Source organism: Apostichopus japonicus, chromosome 20, assembly GCF_037975245.1.
Source record: "Apostichopus japonicus isolate 1M-3 chromosome 20, ASM3797524v1, whole genome shotgun sequence".
NCBI lineage: Eukaryota > Metazoa > Echinodermata > Holothuroidea > Aspidochirotida > Stichopodidae > Apostichopus > Apostichopus japonicus.
Genome location: NC_092580.1, coordinates 21,218,608 through 21,234,927, shown reverse-complemented (window position 1 = coordinate 21,234,927; position 16,320 = coordinate 21,218,608). Strand labels below are relative to the sequence as shown.

The 16,320-nt window shown below is 39.4% G+C and overlaps 1 protein-coding gene and 1 pseudogene across 1 annotated transcript in view; both read left to right on the top strand.

Moving 5' to 3' along the window:
• LOC139961613 (putative N-acetylated-alpha-linked acidic dipeptidase) overlaps nt 1-15,497 on the top strand; it is a 44,411-nt gene extending 28,914 nt beyond the window's left edge. Inside the window, exons 8-18 of the mRNA XM_071960935.1 lie at nt 2,381-2,466; nt 2,698-2,817; nt 3,823-3,908; nt 4,929-4,992; nt 5,834-5,901; nt 6,578-6,672; nt 8,390-8,480; nt 9,464-9,719; nt 10,925-11,006; nt 12,076-12,168; nt 13,229-15,497. Coding sequence (XP_071817036.1) covers nt 2,381-2,466; nt 2,698-2,817; nt 3,823-3,908; nt 4,929-4,992; nt 5,834-5,901; nt 6,578-6,672; nt 8,390-8,480; nt 9,464-9,719; nt 10,925-11,006; nt 12,076-12,168; nt 13,229-13,430 — 1,243 coding nt within the window. The 3' untranslated portion in view covers nt 13,431-15,497. The remainder of the gene's footprint in view (nt 1-2,380; nt 2,467-2,697; nt 2,818-3,822; nt 3,909-4,928; nt 4,993-5,833; nt 5,902-6,577; nt 6,673-8,389; nt 8,481-9,463; nt 9,720-10,924; nt 11,007-12,075; nt 12,169-13,228) is intronic.
• Nucleotides 10,454-10,530, top strand: LOC139962273 (U2 spliceosomal RNA; annotated as a pseudogene).
• Nucleotides 15,498-16,320: the final 823 nt, after the last annotated feature.

Below are 16,320 nucleotides of genomic sequence, written 5' to 3'. Positions count from 1 at the left end.
TATCTAAGGCCAGTGGCGGCGATTTGTTTCAAATATGGGGGAGGGACATTTATATATATATATATATATATATATATATATATATATATATATATATAGAAATCTTGTAGGAAACAGGCCAAATGGAAACCCAGTGAACCCATATCGATGTGGATCATATATATGATTGTACGTACTTACACTCATACACAAGAGATGTACAGACATTATGATCATAATCATGAGTGACAACATGCTACACTGTCACAGATCACAGAAACGACACGAAGTGTCATTTACTTCATACACCATTTTGTTGGATGAAGTTTCAGCCGCCGCCTAGATGATTTGGATAAATAATCTCACGCATTATTTCCTATTTATAGCCACAAAAAAAAACAACTATGCCACCAAATATTGGGGGATATTAGATACTATATCCCCCCCCCTTGTCCCCCATGATCGCCGCCCATGTCTTAGCCTTTTGTCCAGCTCATGCACACTTTTGAAAAGCTCTCTACGCCGGTATCGCGTAGATAGAGCCAAACTTCGAGAAGGCCCGCAAACCACCAAACTATAGGCTACATAGGGTCAGAAATCGAACAAGAATGTCTTTGGTCTTTCTTCACTCGATTTTGGCTGGTAAATTCTCTAAATATGACCTGTTATGTTACATAAAAACATGGTAATCCTGCTACTGTAGGCTGTAAACTTCAAACTCGTATGACTCCAAGACACCACCGTATTGTTTATTTTCTGTTACTGGCTACTGCCACAGTGCCACGAATTTGACTACGCCACCCTAGACTTAGCTTCTATTTTGAGTGAGATATTACCACTTGAATAATTTCTACCAAACGAATCAACAATAATCTAATCACTGGCGGATCCAAGGGGGGGGGGGGCCAAAAAGTGTTTCCGAACATCCGCTAAATCATATGATTGGAAATTAAAAATATCGAGAGGAATAGCAGCGGTAGACTAGTCTAAACCTTTTTGTTTTGTGGTTTAAATTAAATGCAGAGCTCCCAACTGACCCGCAATTCGCGGGAATTAGACCCGCATTCTAACACCCAAACCCGCTGACCCGCACAAGCGTCCGAAAAAACCGCATTGTAATTGTCAAGTATACATAAAAAAATTTGCATCAAATTTTGGCTTAGCAACCATCATTTCTTTAGAATTTAGCATAATAGAGTATAAAACCTCCTTTACAGCATCATTTGAACCTCAAATTAGCCTATATTTCTTTTCATTGGGGCGAGCAGCGAACATTTTCATGCCACGGGAAAGAATGGATTATCACCTACTATTCAATTTATTGATGTTACACACAAGAAAAATGCATATTTCTCAGAAAATTTTGGGTGACAAAAGCCTTTCTAAGTGCCACCATTTTACATGTAGGCATCACCAGGATTCCAAAAAAAAAATCCCCTCCCCCAGGACGTCGATTCGTGGCATGGACCAGCATTTGCCTTCTCAAGAGTTGGGAGCTATGTAAATGTATGAGCATGAGGATTTACAGTTTAACACCATTTTGCAGTTACAGGCTGGTTGTAAGAAATTTATAACCTATGAGAAATAAAATTTCTTCAGAAAGATGATCCCAACTTTGTTTTATAAATATTTTAGAAAATTACACCTGGGAAACATTTTTTAAGAAGTAAATTAGCATCACCATTGTACACTTTTGTCGCACCAAATTGCATCTGAGGGCATTCAGCAATAGAAAATTTTCCAAAGGGGAGGGGGGCACCCCTCCCCCATATCACTCTAATGCCACTTTGGCCTCTCCCAAACAAAGGCCCTGGATCCGCCAGTGAATCTAATCAGATCCAATATTTTGAACATTCGAATATATTTGTACAATCTCGGCCGATTGGATAAAAATTGAAAACTCTGAAGTCTCTAAAGTGTATCGCATAGCTGATAACCCACAACGTTCTTGTTGATAGGTCGATAACTGACCCCCCCCCCCTCCCCGCTCCCCTAACATGAAATCCTGGCTACGCTATTGTCTTCTTCTTTTATGTCTCCAACTATATAGCTGCTCCTTTCTCCTGTTTCTGTCTCCTGCCGAAGAAACGATACCAACAGAACAACATGATATTCTCCGAGTAGAAGTGTCCCAGAAAAATAAATATATTGGCCTTTATATATATTTATATTTTGAGTAATTCGTGGGAATTAGTTTAAGTGCCGTTTTGTACAGCCGTTCCATTCCAGTGTTTAACAACTGAGACTGTTATCACTTATCTCCGCTTGCCAGCTAAAAAACTTAAAATGCTTTCAATATTTTTTTCTTTCTTAATTTTAACTTCCGTTCCTCTGTGAACAACTGTCCACCGCACCTTGTGCCTAATTTTGTTTTTACCCTTCTTCTTCTTCTTTTTGCCAGAAAAGTTCGTCTTTCAGTTTACAACAAAAATGAAGTCAGAAAAGTTTATAACATCATAGGAACCATTTACGGAAGATCAGAACCAGGTAAATCCAAATGTTTCATTTAATTCCCTCCCCACCCCTCCCTTCCCACAACCATTCTGCGTGCCCCCCTCCCCCTCCCCTAAGTAATTTGCTCAATCGTAACAACTTGGTTATTTATCTGCTACCATAATGAACTTTTTCGTCGAAGTCGGTCAGCTTATCTGAAAAACCAGTGACGTCATGGGTGTGTATATTTGATCTGACGTCTATATTTGCTTGAATGTTTGCTAGATCGCTATATACTGATAGGAAATCATCGCGATGCCTGGGCCTATGGAGCCATCGATCCATCAGGGGCTACCGCTATCATGATGGAGATTGCTAATGTCTTCGGATCGTTAAAGAAGAAAAGTAAGTATAACCCACCCAACCAGCTTTATAAATGTCAGTTCATATATCTATGAACAGCTGTATATCGTTTCGCTGGTGATCTCCAGAAGTCTCCTCCTATACGAGGGCCACAGAGAAGAAACATTGGTTGTGTATGGCAATGTGCCACACAGAATCAACATCTCACTATAATAACTAGATTGAGCAATGTGCAGTCTAAGGCCCTTAAAGGCATTGAAGACTCGCCCCATAAAGCGTGCCGCCATTTTTAAAAAAAGTTAACTTTCCGTTGCTTGCAAGTGAAGTTTTTCTCTTGTCGCTTCAAAATGCAGACAGTAATGTAACGTGATACCTTGTTATCTTTAGCTGGACCTGAGATATCCATCGCTCTATCGTTTGTACACTGTGCTGTGGGTATTGACCACAGCTGTATGTACTGAATGTACACTAGTGTCTAATTACCGACGGTAGCAAGCTGTGTGTGTATGTTCTGGGATCGATGGTGTCTAACACTTCTGTTACACCTCATTCGAAACTAGGCCAGATTACCGGCATTAGACGTTTCTTTTTGCGCGAGTCTTCACACCCTTTAAGGGCCAGCGTGTACCGGATTCGATCGTTAGTGGAAGATGCATGTGGGTCGGTTTTTCTTCCTCATGCCGGATTGAAATCTTTTGCGGGCCGCCTATTGAAAACGCCTGGCGCTTATAGGGTAAGAGAAAGGTACGAAGGGGAGATGGTGATGGTATACACAAAGGTAGGGAGAGGGATGGGTGTGGTGGAGAAGTGGTTGGTAGATGAGATGGGGGTAAGACGTGGCCTTGTTATGCATAACTCAACACTTATAGTTCCCTGCAGGATGTATATATGAACAAAGAAAGGCTTTGTTAGGAATTCGGTTATTCGGGCTGTCTCTAACATGCCCCCATATCCCAATACCCCCCCCCCCTTTGTACCTGCCGTAAATTTCGATTCCCCTATATTAGTTCCAACTATCATTATTTTGATCTATTCTTGTAAATCAAGTGAATTGGCGGCCGAGGAGGACGATTATCTTTTGTAGCTGGGCAGCGGAAGAATTCGCTCTGATTGGCTCCAATGAATTTGTGGAGGTAAGTTAATCCATGGAGGTACATGGTTAATCATAGCTTGACCTTATAAATGGCAAATGACTTATGTTGTTGATAGATTGGTTCAGTTGTCATACATGTTTATGTTATATGAAAGAGGACAATAAAAGAAACACAATGGTGAAAAAACTGTTAAAATATATTTTTCGGTTAAAGAGATATTCAAGTGTAAAGTTTTATCAGATTGTGTAGAAACTGCTGAAATCTGACTAGCTGTGATGTCACATCCTCACATTCCTGAAAAGTCTTTGTTTTTTTTTCTCTAAATATTTTGTGAGATTTCATGACTTTCAACCAAAAGATATGTCAGGAAATCTCATATTTGTCAAAGGAAGTATTTGAGATTAAACATCTGAAGAATTTTTGATTATATTATTTTCAAATGTTTTAAAAAATGTAAATAATTTTTAAAGAAATGTATTCACAAATGTTAAGGAAGTGATGATGTGACGTCACACCCTCACAGTAAGTCTTTCTACACCAGTCGTTTTCAAAGAAATGTTGATATCTTCAAAGTGTCATATCTCATTAACAGAGCATGCTATCATGGTAGTTTCTTCACTGTTCTTTTTGTCTTTTTGTGCTGTTTCATACAAAATAGACATGTCAAACACCTGAACCAATCCTTTAAATCATATATAAGGCGTTTTGTGTGGAGGGAACGCACGTTCTTTGGCACCGTGCATTATGTACGGAGGTACCCGCAGATGACCGTTTTTTTCTTCAAAAAGTAGGGATTACCTATATAATCCTCCTCCCCATGTTGAATAGAATTTGTCAATATCATATTTCAGCTATATTGTCACCCTCTCTCCCCTTCCGGATCAATTCACTCGAACATGTTTTCTAACATTTCGATTCAGTTTTGCAATAACAACACTTTACATGTAAAGTGAAAATATTGTTTTAACCAAGAATGTTGTAAAACGTTACTAACGTGATAACAAGCCGGTATGTTCCGATATACCAACTTTTAAGGCCTATATTTCCTTCTTCATTCAGGACTATGCACGAATACTTACAACGAGAGCAGTGGCTTATCTTAACATGGACATTTTGGTTCAAGGTTTGTTTCGTTTTACAATCGAAAAATCATCATTTAACCCCACACTCCGCTACCCCCCCCCCCCCGTCCTTCCTCCGTAAACTCGTTCCTATGTATAAATCACCATTATTGTAAATTTCACTGGAGGAAGGGACGTATCGTTCACACGATCAATTGTTGGGGAGGGGAAGGGGTGGGGGTACATGGCATGTCTTCCCTGTCGTAGGAATCCCAAAGTGAAGGTAACCCCCTCTCCGTTTTTTGTAAGGGAAAAGTTCGGTAAAAGTTGAGAGTGCTCAGATGCAAAAAGGGGTGCTTTTTTGGGGGGTCTCAAATTTTTAACAATTTATAGGTTGTACCTTACAACTGAAACTTTTCTTTGTACAAAATTGCCAGTTTCACTCCCTGCACTGAGGCTCATGTTGCGCATACTTTCAATATATGCCACTATAACAATCGATAAGTCCCTACATATGGTTTCGATTTCACTCTGAAATTGAGGCGGATTTTTGTCAGTCCGGACAATATGGTGTCCACTAGCAGGAGTGCAGCAGCGCATATGGATTAAGGAGGGTGGGGTGTCTACTGTATGTACATAATTATGATACGTAATTTTGGATAAAAACGTATCCCGAGGAAGGTTGAGCGTCGGACTTCCCAATTTCTTGCTGTTTCTTCTGATTTGATTAAGTTTGATTTTTTTCAAATGTTAGTTTAGTTTACCTTTGGTCTATATACGATAATTAATTCCCATTGCCGAACCCCTCTCCCCTCCCCTCCGTTCTCCTGTAGTATATCTTCCAATTGAATTCGATGTTAAAGATATATATATTAGTTCAAGATTCCTTCTTTATATGAATAGGTAATTTTACTATAGCAGCTAGTGCCTCTCCAAACCTGAAGGAAGCCATGTTTGAAGCAGCAAAACTGGTAAGTATGTAAACTTTTCAACAAGGAAGAGAGTTTTAGATTTACAATTCAACGGCAAAGAAACATCAAGTCAAGTAGAAATAATAAAAAAAAAATGTTGTTTGAGTATATTTACGTTAAGAAACTATATTTTTCTACTGTCTTGTTTGCAAAGGTAGAGATTTTCTCACCTGGTAAATGCTTACGGCCGTATACCATGAAAATAATTACAAAATGTCATTATTTGAATACGATTACATATGAACTGTCCCATCAAGTGTAGTAAGTTTAGCCAAGGTTCAATACTGATGTGTGTTGCTTCTGCGTGAGAAGCGTGAGTGATGTATCCGGCTGTCTAATCGAATTTTGCGAAATAGTCCAGTTTAAACGGTTTAATTGTATTTAAAGATATAACTTAACAAATATATTTATTGAAATGTTATCTACCCTATAGACCTATAGCCTACAATGTATTGAATTAATTAATTAATTAGTTACTTAATCAATTACCTTCCTTTGCGTTGGTTTGTTCAGTGAGGAGATAGAGAGAGACAGGGGGGGGGGGGGGTTGCATCGAGAGAGATTCATATTGTTCCCCTGGTTCCCCTATCTACATATAAGATCAAACTAGAAGATGACATTTATCTTTTGTTTAATAATGGTAACTTGACATTGATCTTTCGTTGACCTATAATAGGTTCCGGATCCAGACGGTTCTGATTCCACCCTTTATGACATCTGGAAAGACAGGCAGTTTGCCAACAGAGTTTACGGATTGAACCTCCCACCACAGTACGGTTCCTTTATTGTGTTAAATAATAAATGCTAAAATTGTTGCTATATTGAGTAGCAGCTATAGCTCATCCCAGGCCTGTGAGTCCTTCCCAATTAAGTACTCGCATTCTATAGCTTTGTTCATTGTAATCAGTGGGTCTCGACCTTGTGAATTTTGTAGTCAATAGTATAGTATATAGGGACTAATGCAAACTTACGTAGACTGGTAATCGTTGTTAGAGCCTAAGTTGTAGCCTTCCGCGTACTCACACGAAGGGAAACTCTACGTGTATTGGTACTCATGCTGTTGTACTATACTACTTTAAGTCTGGAGCAATATCTTGGTGGCAATATATATAGAGGCCTATTTTCAGGTATGAACTCTTAACTTGTTGAGTACCGTGGGTGGAATGAGGAGGAGGGGGGGGGGTGTGTGCTCGGCCAAGGGAGTGGGTGGGGCTATACGTATTTAGTATCCACTGCTACTGGTACTCATACTACAAGTAGTGGATCCTCATCAACGTACCGATCAATATGTTGGTGGAAATATGCATAGGCCTATTTTCAGGGATGAAGTTTTAACTTGATGAGTACCGTGGGTGGAATGAGGGGGGGAGGGGTGCTCGGCCACGGGAGTTGGTGGGGATGTATCTATATCCACTCCTGTTGGTACTCATACTACAAGTAGTGGATCCTCATCAACGTACCGATCAATATGTTGGTGGAAATATGCATAGGCCTATTTTCAGGGATGAAGTTTTAACTTGATGAGTACCGTGGGTGGAATGAGGGGGGGGGGATGCTCGGCCACGGGAGTTGGTGGGGCTGTATCTATTTAGTATCCACTCCTGCTGGTACTCATACTACAAGTAGTGGATCCTCATCCACGTACCGATCAATATCTTGGTGGAAATATGCATAGGCCTATTTTCAGGGTTGGAGACCTAACTTGTTTAGCACCGGGTGGGAGGGTGAGGGACACGGGCGCGGGAGTGGAAAGCGACTATGTCATTTTTTAGTATTAATCGCTACTTTTGTTTCACTCGGTATGCATGTATTGCCCGGGTAAGGAAGATGGGTTTGTGTAACCGCCCAAAATTGATACAGCAGTATTGTATGTTAACATGTATAACACGGACAGTACTAAAATGAGTCCTGGTCCAAAAAGGATTGAAACTTGCCGGTTCGCATTGTTTAAGCTTAACGCTTGCAGCTTTTTCCTTCATTTTCTGTATTATAAAGATCTTCCGTTTTTTCCCCGTTTATCAACATGAATGTAAGTGTATCCAATATTGAGACATCTGCTTGACTTGTTACTTTTATTCTGCTTCAACAAGAATGAACCCGTCGCTTATTGACATTAAGATGGCATTTTCCTACGGCTGATATAAGAATTTTAATCCAAAAAGGTCCTCATCTGAATTTTAGTGAAATGTTTTCTTTATTTGATGTGCAGGTCAGACAATAAACGATCATATAGTTACTGAAATTATGCCACAAGACCTAAAAATGTGTAAACCAAAATAACCCCGCAGGCCACTCCCCCATCCCTCCCGAAATACAACTTCGCGTCCTTTACGCCAAATCTAATGGGTTTGTGAAACCTCACAAGAGATACAGGTTTCCAAAAACAAGTTTTTCGATGCCATTTTTGTGCTGATAAAGTCACACAATTTCTCCCAAATATGTTTTTCTATATTTTTTATGTTCTTTATCTCCTTCCCCTGTGATACAGGGTAGGCCCATTAGGTGCTGGCAGTGATTATGCATCTTTTGTAGGCCAATGCGGAGTTTCCTCCATGAATGCGATTTATGTACCAGACCCGGTAAGTACAGCTTTTTTTCTTCTTCTTTGGTTCAGACTCACCCTCTCAATCAGAGAAGTGTAAACCTCCAGAAGTGAAAAAAAAATTGTTCTATTTCTATCGTAATAGTTCGAATCACGCAGTCACGTGTATAGTACACGAGACATTATTTTCCATTCGTAAACGCACAGGTATTTGCCACATGCATGTTCTATACCTACACACCTATCCATTTCGTCGTGACCTTTAAGCTTTATACGTCCGGTCTACGTACTTCGCTACTTCCAATTGGAATTGTGATATTTTCTAAAACACATTCATTCACCTGCATCCAGGGGCGGTGGAGCCGAGGTAATAGAGGGCAGATACACCCTCACCCATTAAAACGATACACTTTTGTCGATGAAAACACAGTTTCCACCGGCTTTGTCACGTGGGAAACTGGTAAAATACTGAAATATCTGGTGAAGAATGCACGGAGGATTCAGTTTTGAGGGACGTTCTGAGGTGGCTTGTGGTTGACCTCTGGAATCAATTCACATGTCCCACTACCCTCGAAGTTTTTGCCCCCCCCCCCCTCAGACTGAACCCTTCTTTCACCGCCTCTGTCTCATCATACGAACGGCATTCTACTGCATCGTATATTCCTTGTTAACGAATGTTTGTCGAAGATGACTTTGATATTGTTGGCCATAGTTAGTATAAGACCAGCTGTACGCCACTGATTAATACATTTCGTAGCATCCACCAGTACATGCATGATCTACAGTGTACCACATTTGGCTATCTATTCCTAATTTAATCTTGCTTCATATATTTCACGATACAGGAAGCATTCTTCCACAGAGTATAATAGCCCCTTTGAGCATACTGTCTATATAAGAACAGTTTTATAAGGCTATGAAATTGGCAAAACCTGAAATTATATCATTTTGCCATCCATACGCCATTTTTTAATGTATCTCTAATTGTAATTTCTTTTCATCTCTTTTTACGGAATATAGCAGTCAACTTTCTACAGCGTATATCCCCTTTATCACACTGTCTACGAAACTTTCCATATGGTCAAGAACCTAGTAGATCCCGAGTTTATATATCATAGAGCCTTTGGTCAGTTCTATGGTTACCTACTGCTCATTCTCAGCAACTCAAAGGTCCTTCCATTGAACTGTAGGGATTATGCCATAGATCTAGCGACCAATTTCGCACAGTTAAACTATACACACGGTGAAGTCTTTAATGAGCAGAACATTGACTTGAGTAAGTATAACCGTCTCTTTATCGACATACATATATATATATATATATATATATATATATATATATATATATATATATATATATATATATATAAATATCGGTCTCGTATCTGAATATCGCTGTAATGAATATATTTTTATTCTCGAAAAAAAGCTGAACATACTCTGTTGGGAATATTCCATTTCTGATAGGTACTGCTAAAATAAACCAATCACATCAATTCGAATAGAAAGAGTCGATCAATTCAAGTAAAGCAATTGACACCATGGGCTGAATATTATACAGAAATAGGTAATAAGACCATGCAGAAACTATTAAGGAAAACAGGAGACTGGAAACAGCTGAGGTTTGTACAAGTTCAAATATTTGTAGAAGGGCAAATTATGGCCAATTGATGGTTGCAGTAATCGGGTGGAGGTAGGGGGGGGGGGGGGGTTAAAAGGGGTTGGGTGAGTGGGTTTTGATTTGTCAAACAGATCTGGATCTAAATCTTTTAAAATTGACTCAAGGGTGTCGTCAGATAATCTGATAGTGTCTCTAATATGAATAGTTAATAATTGACGCACTGATGACAAATTGATGACTTAGTGATACATATCCTGACATTTTGAAAAGAAGATGGCTTCCTATTTCAACGCCAGTGTATGTTTTCAGTGTGCTTACAATGGTGCGGTTGAACGTGGGGCTATAATCTATACCAACAGAGGGTAGACATCAGTATCACCTCTAGTCAGTATACTTCTCGGCCTTTTGGCTAAGATCATGTGTAGTATCTGTTCCCTTTCGAGGGGAATGGTGATGCACACCCGATGATGATCATACAGTCACAGTCCCGATGCAAGGGGACTGGGTTTGAGAGCGGATCAGTCGTTCGGTAGTTTGGTTTTCGTGCCCAGGTTCTTTCCTGGGCGACTTTTCCTTAAAAAAAAGTATACTTCGAGTTATCCTTTAAACATTGATTTAGTGTAGAATATTATCCCTTCCCAAGGGACTCCACAGTGATACCCACTTGACATGACATCGTTATGATCATACGCAGTTACAGTCTAGGTGTGATGGGACCGTAGCTCTGATATTGGAATAAATTAAATTTGGTTTTTCGTGTGGAGGCTCTATCTAATTGGCCGACTTTTCTATATGAAAAAAAGGAGAAGAAAAGTAGGACTTTGAATTTTTCGTAAAATTTCATTTTTTATCTGTCACAGCTTCGCTCACAACAGTCATTGACGAGTTGACCGAAGCGACAAAGCAGTTTCATCGGAGGTTAAATTTCATTGATACGACCGAGTAAGTTCCGATATGGAGAACACAGTTTTAATAATAAATAATAATCAGCAATTACTTTTACGACGCCTAAAGCTACCACAAATGTGGGAGAAACCCGCAAGGGCTTATGGATTACAACTTACACGTCGGGTGGCTTCCAATCCAACATTTTAACTCAAATTTGGAATCTGTTCAATATAGAAAGTCTTTTCAGATGGGAAAATCGATTGATTTGAATTAAAAACCCAACCGTACATATGACCCGGCCGGGTATAGAATCCGGAACCTCACGATTGCTAAGACTAGCTCATTGCTTCAAATGCCACCACCTTTATCCACTCGGCCACTGCAGTACCGGTATTTGTGTTTATAATCAACCCCAAACAACCACAGGGGTCCTATAGACACTGATTGGTTTATACACTGACCCGTGACCAAGTCAGAAAGTGGAGTAACGGTGTACCAGCGAAACCTATGAAATTGGCCCGCACTCTAAAAAATTTCTAGCTGAGAGAAGCCTTTAAGATTGGAGCGAGGTGGCGGAGGGGAGCCGAACCAGACCAATTTTAGTTTAGTTATATTGATTTTCTCGCTTTTGGCGACATCACGACCGCGTTGAAATATCTTTGCTATAAAGGGGGAGGGGAAGGGGTTTACCGATAAGAGAAAATCCTCAGAGTTTTACAGAGCGGTATACACTGACAAGTCTGAACTAATCATCAGCTAGGGGATCTACTTGCTTCCTCGAATGATTTCCTCTATAATTATCAGTCGTAGAGACTCCTTTTATATGAAAGTGAACCGGCAGTTTCCCTTCTTTAAATTAAAGGGAGTGTCCGTTACAACTGCATGTGGAATAACATATAGTGGTTTGGGAAACTGAATGGACATAACCAGAATGTGTTATCATTTGTTTAGACTCATTTTATGTTAGAAGTGAAAGTCACAGTCCTCTTTTGAAAAAAGATAAAGAAAATCCTGACAAATGTCTTAAATTTAGGACTATTTTGATAAGAGCTATAACGGTATCTATAACGGTACATAATTTGTAACTATTATGTATTAAGTTGTCACCTCTTTATTTCTTCAGTCCACTCGCCGTTCGAATAGCTAACGACCAACTTATGATGTTTGAGCGCGCTTTTGTAGACCCGGTTGGGTTGCCCGGCAGACCGTTCACCAGGTAAAGCAAACTATAGAGAGATCATCAGAATTCCCCTTTTCCTCCGGGAAACGGGGAAGAAGTGGTAGATCGGGAAATGCAGCTATTTCACCAGGTAGGGTGAGGTGAGGGGGAGGGGGGGGGGTGCTTTCCAACCGGATGATGTAACGTATACAGAGAAACTTCATAAGGGTACTCAACATGCATACACATACCGTGATGGGTTAGTCTGAATAAGTTGGGTGGGGGAGTGTGGGGGGGGGGGATTAGCATGTGGGTGTTTTAGGAGAGTGGGGAGGCTAGTCAGTCGGCTTTGAGTATCCCATAAGTCTTTGCTTTTGAAGTTTTGTTCGATTATTGGTTTAGGCCAGAATTACCACCAATCTAAAACCAATCTAAAACCAATCTCCCACTAATCTCAATTTCCACCAATCTCAAACCTCATAATGACCTGTCACCTTGGTTTTACTACATTGGCCACGGCTTGGGACAAGTACATAAGGTTGCTACGTACTTAATTTTCTGATCATAACACTTGGCCATCCCTGCACCTTTCCTTCCTCTCTTTAGTCATGCATAGTATTCAAAGCAGAGTATTGGATTGAAGAAACACCTGTGGAAACGGAAGAACGTGTCCAAACAGAGTAATTCATCATCCCACCTTGGCCCTCATGATATCGACAAACTAATGAACACTGCTGTTTTGTACATCTATCGGTCTTGTAGCCGCTTCCGACCAATATTATATGGACTATTAAAGCCACCTGATGAAAGTACATCACGTTTATCCATCTGACACAACATGTTAACTGCAACCGTAACTGTCTTTATTCCCTTGTAGTCCAAAAGCTCAAAATTATCAAAGTGGTCGGCAGGTTTCTGATGTCCGGGGCCGAAGAAAAGACTTACAAAAATCAGTGTCTCGAATACAATCTTTCAATAACCGTGACAAGCATGTGTAAATTTCAGACTTTTAATTGTAAAAACTTCTTTGGTTTCAATCAATGAAGGTTTCATTCACTGCGCCGATTTTACATAATGTTTGTTTCATTTACATATCTCTTTCTTTCTGTATTTTCAGAAACGTTATTTACGCACATAGTTACCAGGATCGTTACACGAGTGCTAAATTTCCAGGGATTGTGGATACCATGTTCGAACTGATCAATAGTGAAACCCCCGACCCTAAGTTATGGATCATCATTAGGAAGCAAATATCTACCATAATCCATGCGATCCGATCCGCTATCTACACTATAGAACCTTATCACGTGACCGATTGAGAGGAAGAGGGGTTATAGTATAGTTGAGCGACGTAGGTTTGAATCGCCGAGAAGCTCGTGAGCCTGAGAATCGCCAAAATGGCTTAACTTTGACGTCACCGAGGATTTTACGCTGGCCAAAATGTCTGAAATATAAACATTGATATATATTACTTCTAAGACTGATGCATTGCCGATACCAATTTTACTAGGAGTCGAATCTATAGCTTAGGATAAAGGACCGCGCCTTCAAAATGAGTTTGACCGAATCACTGTCAAGCCCATAGGCTGCGCACCCCTAAACTTGTCAATCTTTATAAAGACTTCTAATCATGGTCTATCGAGCCAAAGAGTGTAGCGTGACGCAGTGATCAAGCAGACAACAAACACGTTACCTATCATTCGTGAATGAAGCAACTTGTTGTCCTAGAAGGTAACACATTGCATTCTGCTGTCTAGGTCCAACGTTACGTGCTTGATTTTTTAGTCCAATGACATGGCGGTCCTACTCCTCTGAATTCACATCGCCGAAGATAAGGTCACTGCAGCTGCTCATCTTCAGCTAGTGCGCATGGTCAAAACATATCAGTGAAAATGTCCTCATCGATGTAAGGGGTTGAGTGTGGGGAAAGTTGTTTGGTATTTGTGCCCAGCTTCTATCTATGGTGACTCCTCTTAAGAAAAGTATTATTCCTTTTCGAAGAAACTCGTGATATTCTTTACTTGACCTTAACACCGCCATGACCACAAGGTTTCAGGTTCATTGTACGATGGTGTAAAAAGAGCATGTAATGCCTTGGCTAACCATCGGATTTTCATATTGAATTTACTTATCAAGTAAATACTTTAGTTGGACACGAAACTATTTTATTATGAATTATAACTTGAAACATTATATACCCGCAATAATTATACTAATAATTTGTACCTATAGTGGTATGAACGAATTATCTGTACAGTTTAGTTTTAGACGAAGAAGTACTTGATGTTAAAAGTGTCACCCGTTTTACAGGTGAAGCTGAAGTTTGGTGATTTTTACAGTTTTTTGAACTGTTTTGTTGTATAATGCACTACATACATATGTACAATGTTATGCTAAAACATCATTTGGAACGTTCCGTACTCTTTTCTTTCGTTTCTTTGTGTCACCGTCTCGTTTATTTTCGTTTTGCTGGATTATATTTCATCTTGCTGAACCTTCATCAACAACGCAATCTTTCTCAAAAACAGTAAGGAGCGCCAAATATGCAAACGCCAGGTTTGTCTATGGACAAGTTACAATAGATGTATCATGCAGCTTTTGCCCATAACACGCTATATTCACTGTACAAAATGCAAATGCATTTTTTTGTAGATTATTATCTGTTACGAATTTATTGCCTATACAGCGGTAATCTTTTATAAAGGACAGATAGATAAAATCATCTAAGAAATTTCGTATGTAATACTTCAAGAATTGAATTGCTGTCACCAACAGTCAGTTAACGGGGACAAACATGGACCTGTTTTATATTGTCATAGAAGGCTCAAGACTCGCATGGACCTTAACCTTAAATATTTCAAGATTTTTCTCGTGAACCAACACTACATAACTGGATATTAAGTTCACCTACGATTTCATTTTTGGACATGTTCAATTAAAAAACGAGGCTCTCACTAAAATCAACGTAAAACCCTCCAAATGGTTAAATGAAAAGTATCTTTCCTTCATATAAACCTACTGTTCGTATTGGCCAATGAGTGGTATATATTATATATATATTAATTACCTCATCAGGTTGGATTTGGTTTTAATTCGAATATCTGGCTAAAATATGTGCCAAAAAAGTAATGTTTACCATTTTTGCGAATAATACTAAAATTTTGACCAAGTTTCGCCAGTTATACATCGAAAAGAAGTAATCATAACTGGTTCCTTGTATATATAAAATTGAATTGTGTCGTGATTTGGTCGCCAATTTGAATAAGGGGTTAATCAACGGTCTAGCGTGCGTTACTCACAGGATTAATGCACGATCGGGGGATAATGCAAGCGATGCACGAGGGCGGAGCCCGAGTGCATCCAGCGATAGCATTAACACCCGGAGTGCATTAATCATGTGAGTAACGCACGCTAGACCGTCGATTAACCCCGTTCATTCATACACTACCATTTGTGTGGGGGAAAAATCATAAAACAAAACTTTTTTGGTTACATAACCAAAGATTTATTAAAGTGATGCCCCGTAATTTTACCGTGCGTTACTCACAGGATTAACCACGGTCAGCTGACCTGAATGGACCAATAGGATTTAGGAATCTTTACTAAGTATGAATGAATAGTGGATTAATAATGTTAAGTCCCATGAACTTCAGAAAAGATAAAAATAAAAACTTAGATTTTAGATGGGGCTAAGCTTGTTTGGGTTCTCTCTCTCTCTCAATTGTTTTTGAAGTGTGTGCAGGGTTGGTATGTTATACCATGGAGCTCTGTTTATTGCTCCATGGTTATACCAGTATCTACATGCACTTTGCATGTATGCGCTATATATATAATTTTTTTTATGAAGGCCTACGTGAAATTGGTTTTCAAATTACTAGTTCCCATGCAGCGTGACGTCATGAACTTCTCGGTGACCAAGGGAATATTTCGTCTTGTAATTATTACAAACAAATGCTGAACATGCACAGACAATGTTAAATACATAAATATCTATGACTTTATTTATTTATTATTTTTATAAATATAGAAAGATTTAAAACGTAATATTAGTGTTCTTCCCGACATATTGGTTTGTGCCATATTGGTTTGTAAGACTACAGCACAACGATAAACGGGAGAGTGCACGGAAAATTGAGATACGAAAGAAAGTGATTTGTTGAGGAACCGGAAGAAAAGGGTAGTTACAGAAAAGATATGTAAATGAAGTAG